Source organism: Carcharhinus amblyrhynchos, chromosome 1, assembly GCF_965287045.1.
Source record: "Carcharhinus amblyrhynchos chromosome 1, sCarAmb.v2.hapA, whole genome shotgun sequence".
Classification (NCBI taxonomy): domain Eukaryota; kingdom Metazoa; phylum Chordata; class Chondrichthyes; order Carcharhiniformes; family Carcharhinidae; genus Carcharhinus; species Carcharhinus amblyrhynchos.
The window spans coordinates 62,371,125-62,391,508 of NC_137324.1; the positions used below are offsets into that span (position 1 = coordinate 62,371,125).

At 43.0% G+C, this 20,384-nt stretch overlaps 1 protein-coding gene across 2 annotated transcripts; it reads left to right on the forward strand.

Moving 5' to 3' along the window:
* The first annotated feature begins 557 nt into the window (after positions 1–557).
* Positions 558–13,314, forward strand: LOC145341029 (granzyme K-like). 2 transcript variants are annotated; one of them, XM_080185750.1, is made up of 5 exons: positions 558–625; positions 710–854; positions 6,509–6,659; positions 8,052–8,327; positions 12,831–13,314. In XM_080185750.1, the coding sequence occupies exons 1-5, from the start codon at positions 562–564 to the stop codon at positions 13,011–13,013; spliced, it is 819 nt and encodes a 272-aa protein (XP_080041876.1). In that variant the 5' UTR covers positions 558–561; the 3' UTR covers positions 13,014–13,314. The 2 variants fall into 2 exon arrangements, with proteins under 2 accessions (XP_080041876.1, XP_080041884.1); XM_080185758.1 differs by having other exon boundaries at positions 6,512–6,659.
* The last annotated feature ends 7,070 nt before the right edge of the window (positions 13,315–20,384 follow it).

The window sequence follows — 20,384 nt, forward strand, 5'->3', positions numbered from 1 at the left end:
TACCAGGTAGGTGGTACTAGTCCCGGGAGCAAATTTGAAAAATCTGATCTGTTAGCCTGGGGTAATTTAGTATTAGACATGAAAACAAATTTTCCAATTTTCAGTGGAGTTACTTGTCTTGAGTTGAGAATCAGAGAAACAGCTATTGGTAATTGAAGTTTTGTCCAGGAGGGCTGAGATTACATTCTCTGTTTTCCTGAAGTGCAGGATTGTCACTGGTGGTCACTTTGATATTTGTCAAATCCTTAACTTTACAAGGAAAATATGCAATGCAATTGTTCAAATGTAACACAGCAGAGCTCTTTTACAAGTTAAAACATATCTCTTTACTTCGGCATGGCCCTTGGGAATTGCAAATTTTGTACAAAAAGTTAGATTCTTCTCTGTGTGGGTGTAATTTGGAGCTTTATTGGTTATTGCAATATGAATTATGACAAAACTGTTAAAAAAGTCAGTCTTACCACTAATGGCATTATTTATATGCTTCAGTTTGTAACTTGTTAATACCACATCCTCCCTGAACTGCTATAAGACAAAGCTGCTTTCACACAGTTGGATACAATGAGCAAAATGCTTCAAGTGGCCTTCATTATTACAATAATCAACACCTTAGCAAATCAAGGGTGTAAGTATATCTCGTGGTATTTGAAAATTTAAACAACTCAGTTCTAGCTAGATTTGTAATAATAACGGTAAGATTTTATTGTAGGTTATTGTGTGGAAATCATCGGGGGTCAGAATGTTAAACCTGGTTCTGGATCTTTCATGGCATCCATTCAAATTGAAAAAACGCATGTATGTGGTGGAACTTTGATTCATGCCCAATGGGTTCTGACCTCAGCAAACTGTGCAACGTGAGTATTGAAATAGTTTGCGTTTATAATATCATATTTCATCAGAAACCATAGATTCAGAAATCTGTTTGATGACCCATTTCATCAATTGTGTGAATTAACCTGTCTAACCCCATTCCTCAGCCTTTCCTCTGCATCCCTTTGTAAGTCCCCTTAAAAAATAATTTATTTTTCATGTTAAACAATAGAAAATCTAGAATTTCATGTAGACTGTGCAGATTTTTAGAATTGTTTTAAGCAGAGTTTAGGAATAAAAAAGAAGCAGCCACATTGTTAGGTGTTTATTATGGACCCCCAGATAGTCTGAGGGTATTGAAGAGCAAATATGTGCTCAGTTTGTGAAGGTGCATAAAAATAATAACAATGGGGTTATTATATTAGGTGATTTCAATTTCCCCAACATTAACTGGGTTATACATAGTGAAAAGAACTTTTTAAATCAATATGTGAAAAGTCCAACAAGGAGGGAGCTGTGCTGGATCTGATTCTGAGAGGTGAAGCTGGACAGGTTGTTGAGGTAGTGATGGGGGAGCATTTTAGTGATAGCGATCACAACATGGTACAATTTATGCTTGTTTGGATAAGGAAAAAGACAAGCTGCAAAAAAAGTTTGGATTGGGGAAGAGCTGATTTTAGTAAAATAAGACAGGATCTGGCCAAGGTAGACTGAGAACAGCTTCTAATGGGAAAATCTACAGAAGAGCAGTGGGGTGCATTCAAAAAGGAAATGGGAAGGGTGCAAGCCCAGCTAGGGTTCCCTCTAGAGTGATAGGTAGGAATAACAAGCCCAAAGAACCATGGATGCTAGAGATATTCAGGTTACAATGAGAAGGAAAAGAAAGGCTTTTAAAAAGGGAAGCAAATCAGTGGAGGCATTAGGGTGATATAGAAAGTACAGGATGGAGTTCAAGAAACAGTGAATAAGAGAAAGCTCTGGCAGGTAAAAGTAGGGAAAATCCCAATATACTCTATAAGTATATCAATAGGAAGAGGATAACCAGGAAACGAGCAGAGCCCATTAAGGACAAAGAGGGGAATCTGTGGGTGGAGCCAGAGGGCATTGCTGGAGTGTTGAATTAATACCTCACATCCATCTTCACCCAAGAGAATGAGGATGATGGTATAGAATTCAGGGAGAGAGACTGTGAGATTCTTGAGTAAATTGACCTGGGGAAGGACAAGATATTGGAGATGTTGGCAGCCTTAAAAGTAGATAAATCTTCATGTCCAAATGAATTGTGCCCTATGCTGCTGTGGGAGGCAAGGGTGGAGATTGCAGGGACACTGACCCAAATTTTCACTATCTCTCTGGCCACGGGAGAAGTGCCAGACTGGAGAACAGCTAATATGGTTCAGCTATTTAAGAAGCGTCGTGGAGGTAAAGCAGGGAACAGCAGACCAGTAAGTCTCATGTCAGTGGCAGGGAAACTATTAGAGAAACTTCTGATGGAGAGCATCTATCTCCATTTTGGAGCGGCAAAGCTTGATCAGGGATAGTCAGTATGGCTTCGTCAGACGGAGGTCATGCCAAACAAATTTGATTTAATTTTTGGAGGAGGTGACCAGGTGTGTAGTTGAGGATAGGGCAATCGATGCAGTTTATATGGTTCTCAGAAAAGCCTTTGACAACATGGGAGACTTGTAAAGAAGGTAAATTCACGTGGGATACAGGGTAATTTGATAAAGTGGAATCAAAATTGGCTCAGTTGTAGGAGACAGAGGTAATGACAGAAGATTGCTTAGTGACTGGAAGGCAGTATCCAGCGGTGTGCCACAGGGGTCTGTGTTGGGCCCCTTATTATTCGTTATTTATATAAGTGACAATGGTGACTATGTGGGGAGTGAGATTAGGAAGTTGTAAATTTGTGGCTGACACAAAAAGATTGGATGGATGATTAACAGTGAGGCAGAGTGTCTTGGGTTGCGGATAGCAACCTTGTCAGAGAACATTGCGGATAGAACATTGTCAGAGAATACAGCAGGATATAGATAGGCTGGAAAATTGGGTGGAGAAATGGCAGATGGAATTTAATCCAGATAAATGCGAAGTGATGCATTTTGCTAGATATAATGTATAGGGGAGCTGTACAATAAATGGCAGAACCGTCAGGAGTATAGACCCACAGAGGGATTTGGGTGTGCAAGTCCACAGATCCTTAAAGATGGCAGCACAGGTGGAGAGAGTGGTGAAGAAGGCATTTGGCATGCTTGCCTTTATTGGACGGGGCATAGAGTATAAAAGTTGGCATGTGATGTTGCAGCTATATAGAACGTTGTTTAGGCCACATTTGGAAAACTGCGTCTAGTTCTGGTCGCTGCACTACCAGAAAGACGTGGAGGCTTTGGAGAGAGTGCAGAAAAGGTTTACCAGGATGTTGCCTGGTATGGAGAGTCTTAGCTATGAGGAGAGATTGGGTAAACTGGGGTTGTTCTCCCTGGAAAGACGGAGGATGAGGGGCAACCTAATAGAGGTGTATAAAATTATGAAGGGCATCGATAGGGTGAACAGTGGGAAGCTTTTTCCCAGGTCAGAGGTGATGAACACGAGGGGTCACAGGTTCAAGCTGAGGGGGGACAAGGTTCAACACAGATGTCAGGGGGACGTATTTTACACAGAGGGTGGTGGGGGCCTGGAATGCACTGCCAAGGAAGGTGGTTGAGGCGGACACACTGGGATCGTTTAAGACTTATCTAGATAGCCACATGAACAGACTGGAAATAGAGGGATACAAACAAATGGTCTAGTTGGGCGCATGAGTGCCGCAGGCTTGGAGGGCCGAAGGGCCTGTTCCTGTGCTGTATTGTTCTTTGTACATGAAGATATAGACGAAATGGTCAGATGGGTAGATAAATGGCAGATGGAATTTAACCCTGAAAAGTGTGAGGTGATGTACTTTGGAAGCAGTCATTTGACAAGGAAGTAATCAATGAATGGTAGGACACTAGGAAGTTCTATGGTACAAAGGGACCTTGGTATATTTGTGCACAGACCTCTGAAAGTGGAAGGGCATATTAATAGGGTGGCGAAAAGACATATGGGACACTTGCCTTTATCAGTCGAGGCACAAATTACAAAAGCAGGGAAGTCATGTTGGAGTTGGATAGAACTTTGATGAAGTCACAGCTAGAGTATTGTGTGCAGTTCTGGTTGCCAATTATTGGAAGGATGTGATTGCATTGGAAGAGGTGCAAAGGAGATTCACCAGGATACTGCAGGGATGGAACATTTAAGTTATGAAGAAAGGTTGCGTAGGCTTGGTTTGTTTTCGTTGGAACAGAGAAGACTGAATGGTGACCTTTTCGAGGTATACAAGATAATGAGAGATATGGACAGAGTAGATAAAGAACAGCTGTTCCCCTTAGTTGGAGGGTTATTCATGAGTGACATAAGTTCAAGGTGAGGAGCTGGAGGGTTAATGGGGATGTGATGAAAACTTTTTTACCCAGAGAGCAGTGACGGTCTAGAATCTGGGAGGATGGTAGAGATGGGTTGCCTCACATCCATTAAACAGTACCTGGATGAGCACTTGACACATTATAACATTCCGGGCTATGGGCCAAGTGCTAGCAGATGGGATAAGGTGGGAGTTCAGGTGTTTTTTGATGTATTGGGGTGGACTTCATGGGCTGAAGGATCCCTTCTGCGTTATATGATTCTAAAAGTTTTCAGAATTATCTTTGAACAATTGGCTCCTTTACACCTTTCAGGTCTGGTTTTGGATCCAGTACAGGCTGATAGTTTAAACCTGTGTCCAATTGTTCCCTGGGGTTACACCATATATAACTTGAGTATCCTTTGCAGGAATCCAGTCTGATTTCAGCAGGGTAAATTAGTACAGATATACAAAATCAAAAGGATAGCTGATTTGGAAAATTAAAGTATTTTTACAATGCAGGTCTTGTCTAAGAATGCGTAATAGTATGTATGATGGACTGAAGGGCCTTCTCCTGTGCTGTAAAGCTTTATGAGTCTACGACATTCAACGGGAGAAACTTTGACACAAACGGGAGAACAGGTGTGTTGTGGGATGGGGGAGTGGGGGGAGCGGGGGGTAGCAACCTTCTCTGAGGAGCCTCATGGAGTTTGACGAGCTCAAGGGAGTCAAGTGTGAAAGAAACATTGGTGATAGGGAGTTTGGCCTTGACAAGGATTCATCCGTTCAATGCAAACCTTTTGTGACACATTCTATGATTTCCAGCAATTGCTGAAAACCAAAGTTATAGTTGTAACTTTTTTCACATGCCCAAGAAAGTTAGGTTTAGAAATATGCAAGTCTTGGAAAAGTTCAAATTTCTCACATTTCACCCCACCAGCCTTTGCATGCAAAACATAATCCTCCACCATTTTTGCCAACTCCAGCGTGATGCCGCCACTGAACACATCTTCCTTTTGCTCCCTCTGTCAGTATTTCGCAGAGTGTTGGGTATCTCTCCGGATACCCAACACTTCTCCTGTCATTCATGTCACCTTCCCATGCAATCACAGAAGGCGACCATGATGTGGAGATGCCGGCATTGGACTGGGATAGGCACACTAAGAAATCTCATAACACCAGGTTAAAATCCAACAAGTTTATCTGGTAGCACTCACCTGATGAAGGAGCAGTGCTCCGAAAGTCCATGCTACCAAATAAGTGTGTTGGACTTTAACCTGGTGTTGTGAGGCTTCTTACTGAATCGCAGAAGGTGTAACACCTTCTCCTTTATCCCTTCATGCTGACCATCCAAGGTTCAAAACACTCATTCTGCATTAAACAGTGTTTCACTTGTACCTCTTTCAATTTGGTGTATTGCATTCTCTGCTCTCAGTGTAGCCTCCTCTATGTTGGAGAATGCCTAGTTTATACTGGGTGATTGCTTTGCTCAGCACCTTCAGTCTATGTGCAATCAGGATCCTGACTTTCTGGTTGCTTGCCATTTTAACACGCGATCCTGCTCCCATGCCCATATGTCTGTCCTTGGCCTGCTGCATTGTTCCAGTGAAGTTCAAGCAAACTGGAGGAACAGCATCTCATCTTCTGTCTAGGCACTTTACAGCCTTCCTGTCGCAACATCCAATTCAGCAGCTTCAGATGAATTATCTCTACCCCATCTCGCCCCCTTTGTTTTAATTTTATTTAATTTTACACCATTCTCGATCTTTTATTTCTTCATTTTTTTTTAATTTTTCTTTCCCCCGACTCTTTCTCCCTATTTTGTCCCCCCTCTTCTCACCTTCCCCTCCCCTTTGCTTCCATTTTCCTCCGTTTTTCTCAATTTTACCTCTCTCCCACCCATACCCACCTCCCCCACTTCTTCATCTGTCACAGCTTAACCTCTGATTTCAGCTTCTCTGCTGTTTGGCATTCGCACCTTCTATTCTCTCTATGGCCTGCCATTAGCATGTCTTAGCCTTTCCTCTTGTTTTGTGGCTATTACTGATCTTTCATTCCCTCACCCTACAGTATAAATATCTCTTGCTTTCTATGCCCTTTATCTTTGAGAAAGAATCACCTGGACTCGAAAAGTTAGCTCTTTTCTCTGCTTACAGATGCTGCCAGATCTGCTGAGATTTTTCAGCATTTTATCTTTTGGTTTTAGAAATATGCAATAAATTTAAAATAAGATGTTTTTAATCCCAAAATTCAATTGTATTTATTCAATCTGTTATAAAGAAGTTATTTTCAAGGGAAAGACTTCAGAGTTGTTCTTGGGACCCTCTCCTTGAAGGAAGAAAAGACAATGAAAATATTTAAAGTGATTAAAGCTATACAACACCCTAACTATGACAAGGAGACAGAACGGAACAACTTAGCACTACTCAAGGTATGAAATGTTAGTTGTGCGAATGTATATACATCTAATAATGTAGGGATTCGGTAGAAATCTATGGCTTGAGAGTGCCTGCCTCCACCATCCTCTCAGACAGCATGTTCCATTTTTCTACCACTCTCTGGGTGAAAAAATATTTCCTCAGTTTGCTGCTAAACAACTTACTCCTCACCTTAAACTTATGTCCTCTGGTCTCAGGCACCTCTGCCATGGGCAAAAGATTCTTATGATCTATCCTATCTATGCCTCTTGTAATTTTGTATATATCTATAAAATCCCCTCTCAGCCTCCTCTGCTTCAAGTAAAACAAACCCAGCCTATCCACTCTCTCCTCACAGCTCAAACTTTCCAGCCCTGGCAACATCCTGGTGAATCTCATGTGCACCTTCTCCAGTGCAAGCATGTCCTTCCAATAATATGGCAACCAGAACTGCACACAACACTCCATTTGTGGTCTAACCAATGTTTTATTAAGTTGTATCAAAACCTCCCTCCTCCTATATTCTATGCCCTGGCTAATGAAGATAAGTATTTCCTATACTTTCCTCACAATCCTAGCTACCTGTGATGTTACCATCAGGTATCTGGACTTTTACACCAAGGTCCCTTTGTTCCTCCCTAGTGACCTACCATTCTTTGTGTATATCCTACCCTTTATTAGACCTCCCAAAATGTATCACCTCACAATTATTACAATTAAATTCCATCTGCCATTGCTCTACCCAATTTACCAGCTAATCATTATCAGTCTGATAGCCTCATCACTATCAATAACATTAACAATTTTCATGTTATCTGCAAATTTACTAATTGTACCTTCTGCATTTACATCCAAGTTATTAATGTATATAACAAACAGCAAAGGTCCCGGCAGCAATCCCTATGGTACACCACTGGTCACAGGCTTCCAATCACAAAAGCAGCCCTCCATCATCATCCTTTGCCTCCTATTAGCAAGCCAATTTTGGATCCAATCTGCCAACTTGCCTTGGATTCCATGTGTTCTCACCTTTTGGACCAGGATTCTATGCGGGACCTTGTCAAAGGCCTTACTGAAGTCCATATAAATGACAATAATAATTATTTTTCTCAGTAATGCAATGTCCCTGCTCTGTTACATCCTCCATATCATACCTGAAATGTCTATACCTTGGAATGTTGAGATGCTGATCCTGTTCTTCTTTGAACTTTGTCTCAAATTTATATTTTATTTCCACATGCTGATCAACACTCTTAAAGTCATTTGCCTTATCAGACAGGCTTCTTATATTGAAATAGATGCAATTTAGCCTTCCAATCCTCCCATGTACCTTATCATGCCCAGGTCTTCTCTGCCTGCTGACTGACCTAGTCGCTTGGTACTAATATTCTTTCTCTGTTCTTTAGTTGCATCAAGCTGCAAAACAGGGCAAGTCTGTAAAGGTTCTCAAACTGCCAAAATCAGCAAAGAAAGTCAAATATGGAGCAAAATGCAAAACTCTCGGATGGGGACAAACAACTGATGATGATAATGATGATCCATCTGACATTTTGCAAAAAATACATCTAACTGTCATTAAACAAGAAACCTGCAACAGCAAGAGCTATTATAATCATCAGCCAGTCATAACTGATGACATGATATGTGCTGGTGACAAAGAGGGTCGAGCTAAAATGTGCCAGGTAAGTAATAACCTCCATTATTATATATGCATTAAGTATATGTCATGTGCATAATTGATATGAATAGGAGGAAGTGGCAGCAAAGTCAGGCAAAGCAGTAAAGTCGGATTTAGCCAGAATTCCTGACCAACATCAGATCATAGGGAAGGAAGTGGCTAGCAAAACTCTTTATCAACATCCACAGCACAGGCTGCCAGTACCTCAAATACCTTGTCCTTGTTTATGTCAATTTGCTCAAGAACCTCACAGTCTCTCTCCCTGAATTCAATGCTATATGGCGATTAGGGGATTTTCACAGTAACTTCACTGCAGTGCTGATGTAAGTCTACTTGTGACATTAATAAATAAGCTTGACTTTTAGACAATATCTGTGTGTTAGACAAGCAGGGAGGTGACGGCCTAGTGGTATTATTGCTAGTCTATTAGTGTAGGAAAATCAGCAAATGTTCTGGGGACCTGGATTGAATGCTGCCATGGAGATTGTGGAATTAAATTCAATAAAAAATATCTGGAATTACGAATCTACTGATAACCATGAAAACATTGTCGAATGTCAGAAACACCCATTTGGTTCACTAATGTCCTTTAGGGAAGGAAATCTATCGTTTTTACCTGGTCTGGCCTGCATGTGACTCCAGAGCCACAGCAATGTGGTTGACTCTCAACTGCCCTCCGAAATATCTGAGCAAACCATTCAGTTCAAGGGCATCTAGGGATGGGCAATAAATGTTGGCCAGCCAGCGATGTCCATGTCCCACCAAAGAATAAAAAAAACGGAGAAATGAAGCTGAGATTTTAGGTGGAAAGCTAAAGTATTTTTAGTTCAGGGGGCACCCTGCTCCAACTGTAGCAGCCAACAGCTGCTGAACACAACAGCTTGTTTTGCCACGGGTGAAACATTTAATGAGTGTGGAACATTGAACCGTTTTGCTCAATGCTGCAGATCGAAAACTCAACAGTTCCACTCTGCCATCAGAAACATGGCAGCAGCATTAGTAAATGAATTGGAATGCAACCAAAGTAGTGAAGTTACAGAGCTAACAACAACAACACTATTGTGGCAGCATTGACACAGGAAAGGGTGAGGTCTTCAGCCCCCTCAACCTTATTAACAGCAACACCAGGGCCGGAACTCACCCAAAAAAATTCTAAGTGTCAAATTCGCATGAAAACTAAGTAATTCATGCTTTTTTTCCAGTGGGAGTTCAGAGATGAATCTCTCACACTGTACACTGCAGAGGCCACCAGCATGAATATCATTAAATTTCAGGGGGCGGGGGTCTATCTCTACTGGAGAGGCTGAAATCAGCGCGCTGAGTGGGCCACTGCACTGTCAATACTGAGATCAGTGCATGCACAGTGGCCCCTTACTGATGGCTTTCAGATTGTTGGTTAGCTCAATCGCTGGCCAGCCCTGTGACCCCACTAATGCTGGCTCTCTGCGTCATGCAATACGCCCCCCACCCCACCAGGCTCAGCCCAGAATCCATGGCTCCCCTGCCAAAAGTTACCATCCCCCCTACCCTCCAATGAAACACTACATTTTGCACTCTTTCCTTTCCTTCTCTATGTATGGTATGCTTTGGCTATATAGCACGTAAGAGACAATACTTTTCACTGTATGCTAATGCATGTGACAATAATAAATCAAGTCAAATCAACCCCACAGTGTAGACCCCCGTAGCAGTGCTGGCCACCACCTCCACCATCCCCCCTTCAATCACTGGTCTCCCTCCTTCCCCCACAGGACATCCACTCCCACCGATTGCCACCTATGCCTTGTTCCTCTAGGCCTGCTGCCACTCTGCACAGGGATCAGTGGGGCAAAGAGGGAGGCCAGCTACTTGGGGGGGGGGGGGGGTGGCAGTCAGAACTGCTGCGGGATTCAGCACGATGGGGTTGATTTGATTTGATTTATTATGGTCACATATATTTGTATACTGTGAAAAGTATTGTTTCTTGCGCGCTATACTAAGCATACCATTCATGGAGAAGTAAAGGAGAACTCCCCCATATGCCCACTCCCACTGGCACAGCCCCATGTCTGATTGGGCAGTGCCAGGGGGCACAGGCTGACACTGCCAGTGGGCTTGCAGACACCCATAGAGGCCAACGCAATGAATCCTCCCTCCACTCCCACCCTCTGCATCATTCAGGTTTTCACACAGGCCGCAATTATTCCAAGACCTCAGGGAGAGTTCAGTGGCCTCCCAGCCACATGTTTCTCGGCGGTAGGAGATAGCATGCTATTCACTGGCGGTGGGATTCTGTGGTCCCGCCGCTGTCAATGGAATTTTCCATTGATGTCACCCCATACTGTCATGAACACCTCAGGAGGAGGTGCACTGCCAGTGGGACCAGAGAATCCCGCCAGCATAAACGCAGGAGAACTCTCCCCCAACATATATTGAGGCCAGTTTGCAGAAAGGCCTCATGGTATTTGGCTCCTTTAATGGGCGAACTTCTGATAGGGTCACGTGATCCAGAAATCCAATCGGGAGCCAGGATGGGGATTGCATGAGTCGAGTGTGGACTTTTTCCTCAGTTCCATCCAGAAGGCAGACTGACAGTATTGAAGCTGTTCCACACTATAAATAGCACGTTGTGTAAATAAATGTCCACTGTTTGTACTTAACTGGTGGAGCAAAGTTATCACATTGCGATGAGGAAAAAGCAGCATGTGTGGTTTCAAGATATAAAGTACATAACTCCATTGAGTTCAAAGTCAGTTTGTGAAATGGAAGTGAGCTACAGAGGTGTCTTTATTTAATCCCTTCAATGCCTCCATTGAAGATTGGGTATAGTGTATTGAGTAGTTAGGATATTATTCATGGCAAACGGAATAGAAATGGAGGAGAAGATGGTGGCAATTCTGTTAAGCATATGTAGGACCCAGGCCTATAATCTAATCTAGTCTATAATCTAATCTCATCTCACTGAACGCACCCAATTCAAATTCATTTGCAGAATTACTGGATTTGGTAAAATGGCACTATCATACAAAGCCCTCAGTGACTGCAGCGTTTTAAATTCAATTCCATGTGGAGAGCCCCAGGGGAGGCCATTGCCACCTATATTACTAAGCTTAGACAAATTTGCAGTGTAAAAATCCAACTAATCAGCCCCATGTGCACCTTAGAGTTCAAATTAGCCCCCATGCTTAATCCAACAATGGGATCAGTCCTCACACTGGTTATCTCTAACAACTATACCAGAGACCTCCTTCCATCAATGTCATGGCTCTTCATTCATCCAAGTCTAGGTCATTAATATATACTAAGCAAAGCAATGATCCTAGTACCAATCCTGGTGAACCCCACTGTTTGCTTCCTCCAGTCTGAGAAATAACTGTTTACTACGACTTTGTTTTCTGTCACTCAGCCAACTTTGTAACTATGCTACCACTGTCGCTTTTATTCCATGACCTTCAACTTTGCTGACAAGCCTGTTATGTATCACTTTATTAAATACCTTTTGGAAACCCATGTGCTCATATCAACGCTCCCATTTTCATTATCACAAATCTCAATCAAGTTATTTAACAACTTGTCTTTAGCAAATCTGTGCTAGCTTTCCTTAAATGATCTACACCAGTTTGTTAACTTTGTCCCAGATGATCATTTCTGAAAGCTTTCCCAACAGCTAGATTAAACTGACTGTCCTGAATTTGCTCTGTTCATCCTTACATCCTTTTTTGAATATGAGTGTAATATTCACAACTGTCCAGCCCTCTGGCATTGATAGCTGTATCTAAGAGGATCGAAAGAGTACAGTCTCCTCCAGTAAGCCATATTTATCAATTTTTAGCCTACCCAGTATCTCAACTACATCCTATTTTTCAGGTTTACGCTTTGAGCCTCTCACCCTTTGCACACAGACTGATTTAAAAGCTCAGTTCACTTTGACCTTTTATTAAACCATTCTGCAGTTTGAGTTGATGTGAGATGAATCACATTGATATATGCATTGCAATCCAATGTTAATTTGGAACAATTGATTTGGATTGGATTTTCAAACAGTTGGAGGGAAATTTATGACAATTATTGTCAGTGCTCCAATAGAGATAACGCTGATGGTAATACTGATAGTAAAGAATTATAGTTATAAAGCTGGGCTGCAAACATAGACTGACCATCAGCAGCTTCTGGATTGAAATGTTTGGCTGTAAGCTAAGGGCAGTAGAGCTTTGTTTTTTAGGTATATTAATCCTCTAAGGCTGGGGAATAAAAGTTGCATGAAATATTTGCAGCATCATCTAATCAGTAATCTACATTTGTCAGTTTGAAGCATCCTATTGATCATCACTGTTCTTCAATGACTAAAACTGTAAACAACACCTAATACAAACCATTGGTTTGAATACACTGAGCACAAGCTAGAAAAAAAAGTTGCTGCATTGGGTCATCCTAATAATGTTGTTGCCTTTTGCAGCAACCTTGATTCGATTATAGATATATTTGTATCATGTGTATAGAGATAATATTCTTATCTGTTTTGTCACAGGGGGATGCAGGTGGACCATTGATATGTCTGAGAACGAAATTAACTGGAATTGCTTGTTTTGAAAAGAGTTGTGACACAGTGCACAAACCTGGCATTTATACACGTCTATCGGATCGTTACCTCAAGTGGATAAAGGGTATAATCAAAGGCAAACTCAGCAACTTCACAGTTGAGCAAAATTAGTAAGGAATACCAGGCCACTTTCTTGAAAAGGAAAACCTGTGTACTTTTAATAATGATATTGAAAATTAAGCATAAGTGATCCCCAAATAAACATGTTAAAATGCCTCTTCATTTAATTAAGGTTTTCCAAGTCGGTTTTAAAATTAAATGGTTTTTTTGGTGCAAGGAAACTAATAGACATATTTTCAAATCTTTTCATGTCATTATTTTAAATTTACTGAGACACTGATGATTATACCTCAACATAAACAAATGGTTCTATATGAAGAATTCATTTAATGTGGGGATGTGCAGGTTGATCCCGTCATTACAATGTTACTTTGTTTTGATAAACTCACTTTCAGCCGTACCAATCAATCTGAAGTTACTAGTCTTAAATATATCAAGGCATATTTTGCAAAGCATTTTTTTGTAAGTTACCAAGATGTCTATTTGTGTTAGGTAAATTTCACAAGCAGCGATGTTCAAATGAGTTTGAGTGAAGGCTCAAGAGAAATGTTTCTCACAATGGGCTCAATTTTAGGGCGTGATTTGCACCCGGACTTGTATTCTGCCCAATGCTTTATCCCTTATTGTCCATTAGTTCAGTCTGTTGCATCAATCATGATTGCTCTAATTCGGAGGTAACCTGTTGCACAATGAAATGAATTTAATAACTTCTGCAGAGTTTTAAAATAGCACCGACTTCTTTTCCTCTCAGTGCCATGTGCTAATGAGAATAGAACTAAGATAATATGGTAGCATAAGTTTCTATGAGATTCCCTCTCACTCTTCTAAACTCCAGTGAATACAATCCTAACTGTCATTGTCCCAGACATGGCATCCCAGGAATCAGCCTGGTAAACCTTTGCTGTACTCCCTCTACAGCAAGGACATGGGCCTGGGCAGGTGGTTGACGTTGAAGTAGAAGAGCATGTGGCTAACAGTGACCACAACTCTGTCTGGTTTAAGATATTAATGGATAAAGATGAAGCCTGTCCTAAGGGGAGGGTGTTAAACTGGGGGAGGGCTAGATACAACCGGATTAGGCAGGATCTTAAAGATACGGACTGGGGTAAGCTGTTTGATGGCAGGTCGACGCTGGGTATGTGGGAGTCTCTCAAGGGAAAACTAAAATCTTTGCAGGAAAGACATGTGCCGGTCAAGAGGAAGGATGGGAAGGGTAGGATTAGAGAGCCGTGGGTAACTAGGGATATTGAGGACCTGGTCAGGAGGAAGAGGGAGGCGTACATTAGATCTAGGCATTTGAGGACAGAGATAGCGTTAGAAGAATACAGAGAATGTAGGAGAGAACTTAAAAGGGGCATCAGAAAGGCGAAAAGGGGCCATGAAATGGCTTTGGCGGGTAGGATTAAGGAAAATCCTAAGGCATTTTACTCCTATGTTAGAAACAAAAGGATGGTTAGAGGGAAGATTGGTCCTCTCAGGGACAGAGGAGGGGAACTATGCTTGGAGCCTGGGGGAATGGGGGAGATCTTGAATGAATACTTTGCGTCGGTATTCACGCAGGAGAGGGGCCTGATGTCTGGTGCTGTGTTTGAGGAGTTTGAGGATCCGTTGAGGGAAATAGTCATCATGAGGGAAGAGGTGTTGGGACTTTTAGACAGTATAAAGACGGATAAATCTCCGGGGCCTGATGGCATCTATCCCAGGCTGCTAAGGGAGGTGAGGGATGAAATTGCTGGGCCTCTGACGCAAATCTTTGTCTCTTCTTTGGACACAGGTGAGGTCCCAGAGGATTGGCGCATTGCAAATGTAGTACCGTTGTTTAAAAAGGGTCAGAGGGATAACCCAGGGAATTATAGGCCGGTGAGCTTGACTTCAGTTATAGGTAAGCTAATAGAACATAGAACATAGAACATAGAACATTACAGCGCAGAACAGGCCCTTCGGCCCACGATGTTGCGCCGACCAGTTACAAAAACAATGACCCACTAGCCTATACCAATCCCATTTCGTCCATAAACCTATCCAGAGATCTCTTAAACGCCCCCAAACTAGGCGCATTTACAACTGCAGCAGGCAGGGCATTCCAATCCCTCACCACCCGCTGGGTAAAGAACCTACCCCTGACATCCGTCCTGTAGCTACCCCCCCTTAATTTAAAGCCATGCCCCCTCGTGCTAGCTTTCTCCATCCGAGGAAAAAGGCTATCACTATCCACCCTATCTAAACCTCTAATCATCTTATATGTTTCAATAAGATCCCCTCTTAGCCGCCTTCTTTCCAACGAAAACAACCCTAGATCCCTCAGTCTCTCCTCATAGGACCTCCCCTCCATACCAGGCAACATCCTAGTAAACCTCCTCTGCACCCTCTCCAACGCCTCCACATCCTTCTTGTAATGCGGGGACCAGAACTGCACACAGTACTCCAAGTGCGGCCGCACTAGAGTAGTGTACAGTTGCAACATTACACTGCGACTCCTAAATTCAATCCCCCTACCAATAAACGCCAAGACACCGTACGCCTTCTTGACAACCTTATCTACTTGATTCCCAACTTTCAGGGATCTATGTACACACACACCTAGATCCCTCTGTTCATCCACACTATTCAAAGTCCTCCCGTTAGCCCTATACTCGACACATCTGTTGCTCCTACCAAAGTGAATTACCTCACACTTCTCCGCATTAAATTCCATCCGCCACCTCTCGGCCCAGCTCTGCAACCTATCTAAGTCTCCCTGCAGACTATGACACCCTTCCTCACAATCTACCACACCTCCAATTTTGGTGTCCTCAGCAAATTTACTAATCCACCCAACTATACCCTCATCCAGATCATTAATAAAAATTACAAACAACAGTGGCCCCAAAACAGATCCCTGAGGCACACCACTCGTAACTGCACTCCATGATGAATATTTACCATCCACCACCACCCTCTGTCTCCTATCTGATAGCCAATTCCTGATCCAACTTCCTAGATTACCCACAATCCCATACATCTGCATTTTCTGCAGAATGGAAGAGGATCCTCAAGGATAGGATGTATGAACATCTGGAGTGCTGCAATCTGATCAGGGATACGCAGCATGGCTTCGTTACAGGGAGGTCGTGCCTTACGAATCTAGTGGAATTTTTTGAAGAGGTGACAAAAACGGTTGACGAAGGACAAGCCGTTGATGTCGTCTATATGGATTTCAGTAAGGCGTTTGACAAGGTCCCTCATGGTAGGCTGATAGAAAAGGTGAAGGCTCATGGGATACAAGGCCAGGTATGTAGATGGGTGGAGAACTGGCTTGGGAGGAGGAGACAGCGGGTAGTAGTGGAAGGCTCCTTTTCCAATTGGAGGTCTGTCACCAGTGGTGTGCTGCAGGGCTCGGAACTAGGACCTCTTCTATTTGTGGTATATATTAATGACTTGGAAGAGGGGGTAGGTGGTGTGATCAGCAAATTTGCTGATGACACTAAGATGGTTGGATTGGCGGGTACTGAGGAGCAGTGCCTGGCAATGCAACAGGACATAGACAGGCTGGTAGATTGGGCAGATAGATGGCAAATGGAATTTAATCCGGAGAAATGCGAGGTGATGCACTTTGGCCGGAATAATGTGGAGGGGAGTTATACGATAAAAGGTAGAACTATCCGGAGTATAGATACGCAGAGAGACCTGGGGGTGCAAGTGCACAAGTCTCTGAAGGTGTCGGTGCAGGTGCAGAATGTGATGAGGAAAGCATATGGTATGTTAGCCTTCATAGGAAGGGGTATAGAATATAAGAGTAGGAGTCTGATGTTGCAGTTGTATAGAACGTTGGTTAGGCCTCACTTGGAGTACTGCGTCCAGTTCTGGTCGCCGTACTACCGGAAGGATGTAGAGATCCTGGAGAGAGTGCAGAGGAGATTTACCAGGATGCTGCCTGGTATGGAAGGGCTGTCTTACGAGGAAAGATTGAACGAACTTGGGCTGTTTTCCCTTGAGAGACGTCGGCTGAGGGGGGATCTAATAGAGGTTTATAAGATTATGAAGGGGATAGATAGAGTAAATGGTGGTAAGCTTTTTCCGCTATTAGAAATGGATAGAACGAGGGGTCACGGGCTTAGGGTGAGGGGGGCTAGGTATAAGACAAATATTAGAGGGCAGTTTTTCACGCAAAGGGTAGTGGGGGTGTGGAATGCACTGCCGAGTAAGGTGGTGGAAGTAGGCACGCTAGGGTTGTTTAAGAGTCACTTAGACAGCCACATGAGCGGTCTACATATAGGGGGATATAGCAGGCCTTACTAAACATTGTAGGCTTGGGATTACGTTTTTGCCTCAGGGATGTTACAGTCTTTGCCTGTTTAATAATGAATTTTTTGTCTCCACAGGCATTTAAGTCCACCTTGTTGACCAGCAAGGGGCATGCATGCGGCAGGTTGTAGTGGGCTGCTCTTGGACGTTGCTTCGGGAGTTGCCTATTGCTTCATGTCGTTAGTGTGCTTAAACTGGACCATCTCGAGGGCAACATGACAGCTCAGAGACTATCTCTGTTGCTGTGCGGACACATGGATTTGGGCCTGTGTCTGTGGGAGTTTGCACGTTCTCCCCGTGGTTGCGTGGGTTTCCTCCGGGTGCTCCGGTTTCCTCCCACATCCCAAAGATGTGCTTTTAGGCTGATTGATTGGGTAACAAATTGTCCCTATATTGGACCTCCCTGATCCTCGCACATTAGGCGTAGACTAAAATCATGAATAGGTCACTGAGACAATGGGACGGCGGCGCGGGCTCGTTGGGCCGAAGGGCCTGTTTCCCGTGCTGTGTTGTTCTTTGTTCTTTGACATCCATAGGTAAGGACGCCAAAACTGCACACAATACTCCAGATATGAACTCACCAATGCTTTATACAATTGCAGCAAAACATCCTTATCCTCAATTTTCCATTGTTCTTGATTACATTTGAACATTCCAATTGTTCAAACATTCAATGATTTCCAAACAGTAGAAATAGCCAAGAACCGATAGGATAGATGCAGCAAGCAGGCAGATTGAGAACAGGAGTAATTAAATCATGAAATGCCTATTGGCCACATTGCTTGCAGTCATCTCCAATCAAATAAGGTCATGTAATATATTTTGTCCTTGTGATATGATCAGATTGTATTCAAGTGGAACTAGTGACAAAGCTTTGTTAGAGAATTTATGTGTACAGGTAATGAGGATAACAGTTTTGGGAGAAAGATTTTGAGGAAGGAAAGAGAGAAGAACTTCAGAAGGACACTGTGTCTCCCTTTCCAAACGTATGTAATATTAATCAATTAATCTGCTACTGTTATATCACTGTTCAGAACATTAATATGTATTAAGGCTTCTTAGCTTTTTTGCATTAAATGTTCTTGTTGCTGCAAAAAGCGATTACACTTGTCATGTCTTATTTTTAAGCCTTACAGGAGTTAGAAACAAGACAGAATTAAATGGGGACTACAGAGAATACAAGAAGGAATAAGTTAGGTTTGGAGTGCAGGGCCAGGATATTTCAGGAGGTGGTGGAACATTGGGGACAATACTGCCTCTACTGGCCAGTGAAGTCCTGATAGGATTTTACATTGAACAGGCAGTCAATTGCTGGTGTTGTGGCTTCCGATTCCTCTAAGAAAGGATAGTCTTCTTCTATGAGCTGCAAGCCAATCAGGTGATCTTCAGCCCCAGCAGCACCACCGGGAGGGGGGGAGGGGTCACAGCTGAGAGAGCAGCAGGCCCCAGACTAACAACTGTTGAGGAGGCCTGGAGTGCAGGTAAATGGGTTGGAACACTACAAGGTTAATCTGTCAGGCCTCAGCAACATTGGGAGGGGTCAATCGTTAGGAGAAAGAGAGATCTTCCAGCAGGGGTGGCACTTACTGTTGAAGGGGGTTAGGCCTCTGTGGGCCATAGTGAACCTGATCAGCAGGGACCTCACTAAGCCCTCAGGGAGATTTTATCTTGTGCAGTGGCTTGGGGGCCACTTCCCCTGAGCAAATTCCTCAAAAGTGGTGCCTTTTCAACAGGGTGTTCCTCACGGGCCCCTCAAATCTTTTCCCAAGATCTGAAGTCCTCGATCCGTGAACTGCAATTGCAGGATGCGATATGGATGCAGGGACTTCAGGCAGTGAGGAAGGCATGTAATCTCCCGAGAGGACATGCAATCACAAGGATAATTGCAGAGGCTGCGAAGGACATAAATACGCAGCCACCATGACAAATGGGCAGACGAGACTAAGCATCCCTCGCCGACAGACATCACCAGCCGAGATTGGGTTTTTATTATGTTTTGATTTTAAATACAAAATAAAAATGTAAAATGAATTTAAAATTATTTGTTATGTGTTGTGGTGCCTTTTTTAAGTGCTTGCTCCCTCTGACTTTAGAACCTGGCTACGCCCCTGATCTTGTGGCCCTCTTGATGCGGTGAAGTGCCCAGCTGCCACTGGCAAATAAGAGTGTTGGTGGTAAGAGGCTCTTAAGTGGCATCTTTTTGGCCATTTAAGGGTTTCAATTGGCCTTAGGGTGGATAAACTGCCTGCCACCTTTCTTACCAGTGATAAATCCCAGTGTTGGTGGGAGTTTTGGTGAACTGCAAGCATGAGTAGCCACGTGGTAATATGATGGGTGAGACTTCCCCAGAAATCAGCAAAAGCTGGCAGGAATAGCAGCATTGAAGCCATTTGCAGCAATGGCAACTGTCTTCAATGCATTCATAGAATCATAGAACCCTACAGTGCAGAAAGAGGCTCTTCGGCCCATCGAGTCTGTACTGAACACAATCCCACCCAGGCCCTACCTCCCGTATCCCTACATATTTTACCCACTAACCTACACATCTCAGGACACTAAAGGACAATTTTTAGCATGGCCAATCAACCTAATCTGCACATCTTTGGACTGTGGGAGGAAACCAGAGCACCGGAGGAAACCCACGCAGACACGAGGAGAATGTGCAAACTCCACATAGACAGTGACCCAAGCCGGGAATCGAACCCAGGTCCCTGGAGCTGTGAAGCAGCTGTGCTAACCACTGTGCTACCATGCCACCCATTTTTTGTTTGTTTTTATAATTAATAGATCATAAACTTTAATAAGCTCAGATTAAAAATACAGTTTAGTGATCAGATACAGAAGTCTGCTTATTATAAACAGCTCTAATAATTCTAACTGGTGGCTTTTAAAACAAAGAATTATTGCAATAATTTACATCAATACTCCATTACATTTTTCAAGAAAAAAGTATTATACTTCAATAAATACTGCCAAAACATTAGAATGGACTTACAAGTTTCAACATTCAAAAAAAAAGTAAGACGCTCTACGGTTTTTGAAAACGTTTTATAATTTAAGTTTACAATACCTAATACAGAAAAACATTGCCAGCCACTATATAATACCACCCTAAAGCATCATGATGCACCAATCATA

What these genes read in the sequence shown, in the direction of transcription:
- LOC145341029 (XM_080185750.1), top strand. Translation starts at nt 562, where the DNA reads ATGAGCAAAATGCTTCAAGTGGCCTTCATTATTACAATAATCAACACC. An exon ending in ACAACTTAGCACTACTCAAG is followed by an intron (nt 6,660 to 8,051) that starts GTATGAAATGTT and finishes TCTGTTCTTTAG; the next exon opens with TTGCATCAAGCTGCAAAACA. An exon ending in GTCGAGCTAAAATGTGCCAG is followed by an intron (nt 8,328 to 12,830) that starts GTAAGTAATAAC and finishes GTTTTGTCACAG; the next exon opens with GGGGATGCAGGTGGACCATT.